Below are 11,100 nucleotides of genomic sequence, written 5' to 3'. Positions count from 1 at the left end.
CCTATCATCGATCCTGATTGCAAAGAGGGGTTGTCAGAGATCGTCTAGTTTGCGCTGTGAGCACTGTGTGATCCAATAGAATACCTCATCCAGGAATACACGAGACTCGTCTCACCTAAACTCTCCCTCAAGACTTTGCTGACGAATCACCGCAATCGCCGTCCATCTCAACATCTCGGGGCTCGTTCGTCTCGCATAAATTTCCTCTCCCCTACTTCATTATTCATAATGAATATGCACACTAACCGAAGTTAGCAAATTAAATCTTTTAATCCATCTTCTATAACGATGCCCATCCTAAGACATCTCCCATTGGGAATGCTTCTAGTGGGACCCAATCTTAACATTTAAACCACAAAGAATAAACCTCAGCACCACTACGAACCATTGTTGAATCACCCTGGACGGTTCTCAAGCCAAGCCTCTTATAGTCAGACGATCTCGTTGCTTGGGCATATAATACTTCTCAGCACCACTACGAACCATCGCTGAATCACCCTGGACGGCTCTCAAGCCAAGCCTCTTACGGTCAGACGATCTCGCTGCTTGGACATAATATAACACTTGCGGACCTCGTCCTTAACCATGCAATTATTTACATACATCACTTTAGATATGACAACTCTTCTTTGTATCATTTCCAAGAATTTCATATAATTATTCATCTTTACAACATTTACATATTGAAAGAACATTATCTCCAATAAATGTGTTTTAGGTTTTATTGAATAAGATTGGAAGTGAATGAATTCTTGATGGCAAAAGTGCCATTAGACTCTCGCACATGTGAGAGTTATCGTTCAGACGACTTAAAAAGTCTTGTCTATATGAAGCCCTCTCGCTCAAGTGAGAGCTGTCTTGCTCAAGCAAGGGAATCACCATTTTTATAAGGCACGTGTGCCTCAAGCGAGAGCTGTCTCGCTTAAGCAAGAAAACAACCAGTTTTCTTTGTGCATATTTCAGACTCAAGCGAGAATAGCCTGAAACTTAGTTAAATTTCTTTTCTCAATGAAAAGTTTTCTCATTTATAAAACATGTTTTTAAGTCTTGAATTTAACAATTATCTCATACATATAATTCTTAGAACAAATCCGAGCAATATTAAACATGAATAATCATGGCATCTTCATACATAAACATAATCTAACATAATTCGGCATAAGATATATTGTTGTACTTAATCCAAACAAAACAAATAATTGATTAAGTACAAGCTTTCTTAATACCCAAGACAACTCCAAACTTGTGAGGGAGTTTGGAGGTCCTGAAGCATATTCGGACACCACTATGTCACAATGTTTATGTCATAATCTGTGGATATACACCAGGTTAGTTCCTAGGAAAAAGAGGTGGGTCGTAAAGACACACTTAGATACCAAGTTTACCAAGTCTTTCCTTAGACATAACTCTTCTAGACATGTATTTCCACTTCATTATATTTTTCCGGTAATGATAACTATTCATAAAACTTATCTTTTCCAAGTAAAACATTGTTATTAAGATTAACATTTTTAAGTAAGATTATTAAGCTAGATTTACCATTTTAAAGTAAGCCAACTTAAACAAAATCAATACTTTTAAATCAATACTTTTTGAAGTCAATCTTACCACTTTAAAGTAAGCTAACTTAACCAAGATCAACACTTTTAAATCATTTTTCTATCTAAGACTTCATAACACTTTAGGTTTATAAAGTCAAGACTTTTTAGGTCAATCTCCTCATTTAAAGTATGCTACTAAAGAAAACACAATTGATTTCATGATCATCTCAGCACCTCCAAATTTTAGGATAACCTCAAGGGTTAATAGGCGTTGATTTCATAGTCATGAACTATAAATTATAAGTTAACACTTTTACTACTTTACTTCCAAAACTTCATAACACTTTAAGTTTATGAAGTCAAGACTTTAGTAAATCATCTTTTATCCCAAATCATTACTTTAACTTGGAAATCAAAGAATAACATATGCTAAACAACCTTTTATATATAATACCTTTTAAAAATGAAAAAATTTCAACAAAACTCATAAATATTTTGAACTTTCAAGAATAGACAAACTTTTCTTAAACACAATAAAGGTTCCTTTGATGTTCTAATCATCACATTTAAACACATTCAAATACTAACAATAATTTAACATATTCAAATACTAACAATAATTTCTAATATTTTCAAACAAATAACTCATCTAACCTTGTCCAAAGATATAGTTTTTCCATCTAAGAACAAGGAAGAAATTTTAAGTTTTACATAAGTCAAAAACTAAGAGATATTTAAGTTTCATGACTTACAAAATATTTAAAGAAAACAAACATAAACTCAACTCCATGAATAACATACTAAGAGATCATAATTTTCTCATGATGTATGTGGAGAAAAATGGTGAAGAGAAAAGAAAAAAAGAATACCTTAACTTTCTTTAGGAGAATTAGTGTAAAAATGAGAGTATGTGGTGAAGTATTTATAGGAGAGCCTCACTCTCTCTCAAATCTGAAAATTAATGAGAGGCAATCTAGCTTTAGGCTAGCTTAGGTGATGTATCTAATGGTAGTGGAGCGAGGAGATTTGGTGAGTGATTTAAGGGATTATGGAAGCTTTGACTTTGTTTGTTTGATAAGTCATTGACTCATGATGTGATTAATACTCCGACTTGATTAACGCAACATGATTTCACAATTGAATTTGTGCCCAATTATTACCGGTTAACTTCGTCCGGAAATATACGATTTATCGATTTAGGTTTTTTGCCCGAAACGTCGAAACTTGAATTTCGAGGTGAAAAATACCTAGATATGAGTTACGGACAATATTGATGTTTATTTTGACTAGAAATAATATTTCGAAGCCAAAAGTGAAATTGGAATTCGATTCCGAGTTACATAACTCAAAAACTGGGCGAAAACTCGATAAAACGACCGGAAATCGTCTCGGAAACTTTTATTCTCCAAAAATCTTGAAAAAATAGGGAAAGCAATAATATTAGAATACAAGACTAAAACTCAACTGAGGTTTAACCTAAAACATTGCTAATTAATTTCTATAATTAATTCATTAACAAATAATTACTTAATTAAATGTGCTAAAAAAACACGGTGTTACATTTTGTTATTGGAAGTCCTCACATGTAATAAATAAAAACAATTATGCAAAAGAAAGATTTTGAACCTCATGATAAAATAAAGTTTGATTTATTGAGATTCAACATCAGCAATATTGTTTATATCATTGAGATTTATCACTTTAAATTATTGATTCATAGAAGTGTTTTATGCTTTTGTATTGTAACAATTTTGACTTACATGACTATTTTTTGCTTCGACTTATACAACTTTAATATTTATATTGTATTATTTAATTAATACATGCCCTTTATTTAACTAAAAACTTAAGCCATGATCTAGCACTAGTGTTCATGAAACCAAAGTAATGAATGGAAAAATAAATTAGTTTTCAATGTATTAATGTTTTGTTTGCATTTGGCATGCACCATAAGTTTCTCCCAAACGTAGTCGAAGATCGATCTGTTTTAAAGCATGTAAATTATCCAAGTGAAGTTTGCCTATAATGTAGAATCTTTTTCGTACACACCATATGGATTGAACACCATAAATTTAAAATAATCCAATTATCTATCAAATATGTATTTTTTTATTTGAATGTGTGTTTTTTATTTAATTTAAAACTACTATGTAAGTTTCATATTCAAGTTATTTTCTTATGGAAACCATTATTGTAGTAAATTTCCTTTTTTTTTTGTTTATTCAAATGTAAAGTCTCTCACCTTATATTTGCGGGGAAGAGTTATAGACTTTATAAGTAAGAAAGATCTATTAAACTAATATCTTAAGGTTTTGGTCTAAGACGTAATGTTTCACTTGTGACTTTATACTCTTCTTATATCTTAGTAACAATGAAACTCTTCGATAGTTAAAGGCTGCGCAGTCCAATCTCAATGCTGCGAGAAAAATGTGTAGTTATTATAAGGTCAGCTTCATATCTAGATGGTCAAAAGTTTGTATTATACATAATGGTTGTATGCGTGAAGTAACCAGTACTATCATTGTCCCAGACAAACTTTGCTCCTTCCAAATTTATGAATTGATTTCTAGTATATGAAGAATTATTGTGAAAAAGTAAATCTCCTTTTCTTTTGATCTTATAAGTGAATCCAATTAATTTTATTACGTTTTTCCTTTACTAGTGCAACACACAAATTATATGTGATGGAAAAGTAACATTTCTGGTTGATTTAAAAATAATATAACAATAACAATTGAGTTTGTATTAATCACATTTTCCTATAATTTTTAACTTGGAGGAAATACAACCGACATCATGACCATAATTTAAAACACTAAACCAATAAATATATATAGAAAATTTACTCTGGACAAAGGGGACAAAACAATAGTACAAACAAGAGGTATATTTATTGTTAACAAAGAACAACTATTTTGAACAACTCCTCAACCATTTTGCTATATATAAGACAATCTGCTTTATAGAGAGCAAAGATGTCACTAATTTGTTCAAAAAAGTTAATCAAATAACACTATTACATTTATATGAACCAATTTATCTTTGGAATATGTATGACACAAATAATACTATAATGCAAAGCTATATAGCTTTGAGTATTATTGATTGGTAATGGTAAGTGAGTTATTTTATCAAGAACAAGTGCTTCCAGCTTGATTGTGCATCCCCTCTCTTTCAACTTCCATTAACTTTCTTACAATCAGATCTGATTTCTCCTTGATTTCCTGTTAATGGATTAATATTACCCATATTGATCATGGACTGAGCAAAAGCTTGGAAGAATTCTGTTTGGTTATTAGCAAAGTTGTTCACAATGGAGATTGTAGCAGAACCATTAGTAGAAAACAATTCTTGATCTGTTTGAAGAAGACCTTGGTTGGTAAGAAGATTGGCATAGTAATTGTTATCAAATGTGTCTATGGATGAAGGATCAAGATTGTTCAAAGTAGTGCCATTTCCATTTTGTGGACATTTTTGTTGAAGAGTAGATAGAAAGGTTGAGTTTAATGTTGGATCAGGACTACCCGTGCCACTGAAGTTGAATAGCCTTTGGTTGAAAAACCGACATTGTGCGCGACCAAAAGTATGTGCACCTTCATGTCCATGTCAATGATGCAATATAGTTATAACACAAGCAGGCAACAATGATCAATGTTAAATAATAGTGTATGTGAATATGAGAGATTATATTGGTTAGTTGGTTAGTGAGTTTTGGTGTAAGGTTAGTTAGTTTTTTTCTTCCCTTTATATACGGGATTCAATGTAACTTTGCAAATCTTCAATTCAATAATCAATCAATGAATGATTTTCTCATTCTTTCTTTCTTGTTTTATCAAAATTGTTCATGACTCCTACCATTTTAATTAACATGGTATCAGAGCGATAATTATTTGACTTCCGCTTATACTTCATACTTCTATTCCTCCATAAGTCCAAAGCTTGCCCTTGATCCTCTCACAACACTAGATGATGCAAACAAATAGGATGCAGGAGCTTGATGGTGTCGCAAACAATGACATAGAGAAAAGATGGAATCTTTGTGATCTTTCTCCCACCAAAACTTGTAAGAAAAAGCCCAAAAGTTTTCAGGTTCAACTCTTTTGGCGACCCTGGTTCTCCTATCACTCCCTCTAGTCCTTTCCGTCAAAACGTTCCATTCTTTATTCAAGAATGTGGAGAGCTTGAAGAATATATGGTGCACCCTTCTTGTTCACAACAAGACTAAAGGTCTATGGATTTCAGTGGAAGATGTTTCAAGGAAGAGGTGTATGTATCTTGGCCTTCTTCATGGAGTTTCTTATGGCCACTCTTGGTTTGGTTTCAACTCAAGAAATTCAAAGATTGTTCAAAAGTTAGGCCTATGATATCAAAATCAAGTTAAAGTGTATTTGAAGTCCTAAATAAATTCCAGGATATGAAGTTTACATGTGAATATAAATATTATGGAGAGCTTGCCCATATATATTACATGGAAAATGGCTTGGTTGAGGTAAGCTCCCCAGACAATCAAATTGCAAACATGAAGACAAAGTTACTATAGTTTCAAGCACAACACGCAGAATTTATTATTTTTTTTGGATCAGAAGAACGTAGATTAAATTTAGTAAATAAGCCTTTTAATTTTTTGCCTACCACCAATCCATTTTATTTCTTCATACTCTATTTCTTACCCCTCACACACCCAACATCATTATAGTGCATTTTTATATCATTGAAGCTGCATATTAGGATCAATATTCCATGGTGGTTAAGCAAAGATATAGCTTCTGTCATAAATGGTTAAGCGTTTGATGGTATAACTTCTGCAATAGGTGGTTAAGTGTTGTTATTGCTTCAAATCAATTCCAAGCTGAGAGTTTAAAATTTTCATTCTTCAACTTGATGAGCCGTTGAAATATATTGTATCATCTAAATAAATAATAATGTATGTGAATATGAGATATTATATTGGTTACTTGGTTAGTTAGTTTTGGTGTTAGGTTAGTTAATTTTTTTCTTCCCTTTATATATATAGAGGATTCAATGTAACTTTACAAATCATCAATTCAATAATCATTCAATGAATGATTTTCTCATTCTTTCTTTCTTGTTTTATCAAGATTGTTCATAACTCCTACCATTTTAAAAATCAATAAATAATAATTACTAATATAGCTAAATCAAGAGTAAATTGTTAAATTATTCATCCAAAATACAAGTGTCACTAAATTTTTCTTAACAAAAGAAGTAGGGGTGAGCAGGACCCGACTTTACCTGCTTATCTGGCTTGGCTCGATCATGATCGGGTCCAAATAGGATTGGGTCTCAACAGATCTAGGGTCGGGTGAGGGTTTAAAATTTAGATTCAGTCAATGTTTAGAGCCTAACATGTTACTCGCTAATCATATTTGTAGATATCTCTATTCAATTATGTACAGAGTAATGCTATCTTTTTTGTCGAAAGTATCATTGATTCTATAATTTTTATTATATATACAAGATTAAAAATGTATGTACACATATTATTTCATATGTCAAATTACATATTTATAATACTCAATAATATTGAGATAAAAAGATTATGCATTATATTTAATCATGTATAGAGTCGGATTCGAGTTCATAGGTTGACCCGATCAACATTTAGTGTAAGTTAGCTTCATATCTAGGACTGAGCCCAAGTTAAAAAAATATCCCGTTCAACATTTAGGGTTGAATAAGGGACTAGCCTTACCCGACCCATGCTCACCCCTAAAAAGAAGTGTTACCAAACCTAATTTTCACAAAGTTTAAAGGATTAAGAATCTTCTTTAGTAGTATTACTTAGAGATGACATTTTTACCATTTTATTTACAATGAAATAATTTTTTTACCGTTGAAAGCAAAATGCTAAACAAAAACTCTCCTCTTCTATATTAGACTAAAAAATGGATTAAATATATATGTAGAACTAGTTTTCACATTAGCAAGGTTCATATGTTGATAATCATAGATTCTTAAACAATAAATAATGCAAATGTAATGGATGTGAATGCACCACCAACAATGCATATATATTAAACTCTTATTATAATTACGGGATCTTATTATAATTACCAGATAATGCAACGAGATCAGTTGTGTTTAAGCCAACTGCAGAGAATTTGGCTGTGATGTTAGCTAGGCTTTCAGTTGGACTGGGAATGGAGGAGTTAGCACCAGATTGGTTAGCAATTAAACTGTCCCTTCTTCCAAGGAGTACGTTCCATGAAGGACCCCCTGCCTGCAAATATATTAAACGATGGTATCAAATCCTCTGTTACTAAAGTTGGAGGTGTTGGTTCAAGACAAAACATATATCATAATAATATTTACTCTTAAATTAAAGATTCTTTTTTTATTTTGAAAACAACCACAAAGGCACATATATCATGCAAGGCAACAATAGATTTATCTAAGTATATGGGTGAGTTTTGACTTTTGAGGGATGGCTTTCCAAGAGTGCAGCTTTATTCTAAAGGTGAAATACACATTTATAATCATATTTCTCTATTTTTTAATCAATTTTCATAAATGTGTAGTATAATCTTTAAAATGCATCTTATAGTTTACATCATTGTAAAGGGGCTAAATCCAAATATGGAGATATTAAAAACATTTTAAAGGAATGTGTATTGTCAAAATAGTATTGCATTTATGTTTTAGAAAAAAATGACACTGTTTTGCTTGAAAGAAGAAAAGGAGACTCATAAGGGTACTAGAAAATTACCAAAGATACAGAAGCTTCAGCAGCCAGGGCAAGAATATCAGCACAAGATACTACACCAGGGCATGAATTTTCAACAGCGGTCTTGATGCTGTCAACTACACCAAACCCACGTGCAGAATTATTGTTGGGAGTTGCATTTTTCTCGCTTTGTGTTATGTTGCCACTTTGGTCTAACAATAGTGATGCATCACATCCCTGAATCACAAGAAACAATACTTATTAATTCGTCCTCTAAAGCTTAATTATCTGACAGGGTTTGAGACTGCAACAAATTATGTTCGATGATTCAAATTGCAAACAACACCATGTGATATCGCAATATTATTATAGTTATAATAACTGTTGTAACTGTATCACACTACTTATTTTGCTTATAAAAAAAAAGAACCAAAATGATGTGGTCACATTAGGTTACAGCGCAACCACATTGCATCACATTTAGCTTACATCAACCGAATTGAATTCAAAAATATTTTTAATCCTAAAGTAATTAATATCGCAACTGCAAAATTGTTTAAATTTTAGTAATTATAACCACAACTTGCTATTTAAATTTTAAAGCACCCATTATGGCTGCAAAATTGTGGTAACTACATCTAGACGACCGTATTTTATTTTCACGGCAAATTTCCACAATTGTTTAAACGCAATGTAACCACAACAACACCTTAAAACACAAGATAAGTTATATATAAATAAGCTTGTTGAGAAATTGTTTGGGGCATTTACATTCACAAAGCAATCATGAAAATGGAGACGAGTGAGGCTTGCAGTAATACGAGTATCAGACTGCAAAGCCTGCTGAATAACGTTGCTCACAATGGAAGACACATTAGGGCATGTGTTGGAGTAGAAAGTTGAACTCAGTTGAGCATTTGACTGATAAATAAAGGTTAGAGCTAAGAAAATGGTACCCTTTAGAAGGGAACAAGGAGTATAGCAAAGCATGGTTGGCTTTAAATCTTTCTGAATGTTGGGTTCAATGTTTGATATATGAATGACATATATATATATAGAGAGAAGAAACTTATGTCTATAATATACTTTATAATTTGCTTAAGGTTAAAGTTTTTCACTGGTTATTACTTAGAAGTTTAAGCTATGTATATAGTATTAAAAAATTAGAAGATTTAAAATACTCATTAGGTAACCAATGGGACATGGAAAGGAAAATTCAAACCGCAATGATTGCCACTTAACTACCTTGTCTTACTTTTTCGTAAAATAATTTGGCAACCTAAAATTTATGTTAAAATTAAATTTAAGCCTTATCATACTCACTTTTAAATTATTGTATATTTTATTTTTATATCAATTCTTATATTTAAAAATGTTTTAAACTAGTTGGTCAACCAATAATTTGTTTAATGGTTAGTGAAGGTAGGCTCCGGAATATAAAATTCCGTATTTGACATCGAAGAACAATACTTATTGTGACAAATATGTATAATATCCCAAATGCAATATTTAAGGTGTGTTCTATAAGTAGTTATGAACTTGTATCTTATGGCTATGAAATTAGTTGGAAGCCTAGAATTTGAAAAATAACTAAAAAGTAATAATACTATTTTTTAGTTAGAGATAAAAATGTAATTTTAAATATTTTGAAGGGTAAATTGAACATTATTTCAAGTAGCATTCTAAAAACTAGTTTCAAATGTTACAAACTCATTTTTTAAAAGTTGCAAATACCTTGAATTTTTGTTTACATAACGATTCTAATAATTTTGAAAAGTTACAAACTCACATCTTTGAATAGAGTATGACATTTTTTCTTTGTAAAATGTCAGGCATTTACTAATTAGATCTGTGTCATCATAATAAAAATTTATAGCTCTGAAAATGTTTATATGTAAGGTTATTGATTTCAAAAGAAAACAAATGTAGGAACTAACTTTTTTATAAGCAAGGTAGCTAGAAACAAATTAAATACCAGTAAAAACTAAAAACAACAAGCACTAAAGTCTAATTTAAACAAACATGCCTGAGAAATTATTCATTAAGTTAATGGTATGCAACTTGTGGAATGTGGTGATGATAGAAAGTAGAAAATCGAAATGTCCAACAAGTCTATACTAAATTCAAAGGGTATGATTAAGTATTTATACTGACACGTGCAATATAGATTCATGCTTAGCTTAGAGTTTGTTTCATAAAAATTAGAAGATTTTTTCTCATATGCATAAAGAAGATAAATATCATTTCTCAAAATTATAAATGCATTACTTTCAAATAAAAAACCTACTTAACTTTTTCATAAAAAAACTATTTAAATTTATCATACCATAGTAATGGAGCTTCTGCTCACACAATACATAGCGTTAAACCCTTCAAAAAAAAGTTTGTCACCTATCAGCTTGATTTATTTATAAAGAAACTAGGTATCAATATGAAATAAGAAATAAAAATTGAACATAAGAAAACACAGAAAGTTGGTTACTCACTTTCATCATTTATAGATTATGAGATATCTTCATGTAAATTCTCATGTCACAGGAAAAATCATTTTTAAATTAATGACTAACAAGTAAAATATCACCCTATAATATATGTTATCCTTGTACATAAGTGGGAAGATTTAGACACTATTTTTCTCGATTTAAAAAATATTATACATTTTAGAAATTATTTGATCATATTTAACTGTTATTCTCAAAGTTAAAAATAGTATTTATAATTTCTTTAGTAATTATATCCTTACCTTATTATTGTGGAGATAAATAATAATGAAGTTAAGTAGGAAAGAAAATTGAAAATAATAAAAATAATAATAACAACTTTGATGAAAACAAAATAAAATAATGATTTCTGTCGTTTGAGTAAAAGTCAATA

General features: G+C 30.7%; 1 protein-coding gene across 1 annotated transcript; it reads right to left on the bottom strand.

Annotated features, from left to right (window-relative positions):
- LOC109329137 (peroxidase A2-like) lies at window positions 4,460–9,233 on the bottom strand. The gene is made up of 4 exons (XM_019562813.1): window positions 8,998–9,233; window positions 8,269–8,463; window positions 7,617–7,782; window positions 4,460–5,134 (listed from the first exon to the last, which is right to left on the bottom strand). Exons 1-4 carry the CDS (start codon window positions 9,214–9,216, stop codon window positions 4,716–4,718), a joined length of 999 nt encoding a protein of 332 aa, XP_019418358.1. The 5' UTR covers window positions 9,217–9,233; the 3' UTR covers window positions 4,460–4,715.

This window comes from Lupinus angustifolius, chromosome LG16, assembly GCF_001865875.1.
Source record: "Lupinus angustifolius cultivar Tanjil chromosome LG16, LupAngTanjil_v1.0, whole genome shotgun sequence".
NCBI classification, from domain to species: Eukaryota; Viridiplantae; Streptophyta; class Magnoliopsida; order Fabales; family Fabaceae; genus Lupinus; species Lupinus angustifolius.
Note: the sequence above shows the minus strand (reverse complement) of the source record. Positions and strands in the feature narration are given on the sequence as shown.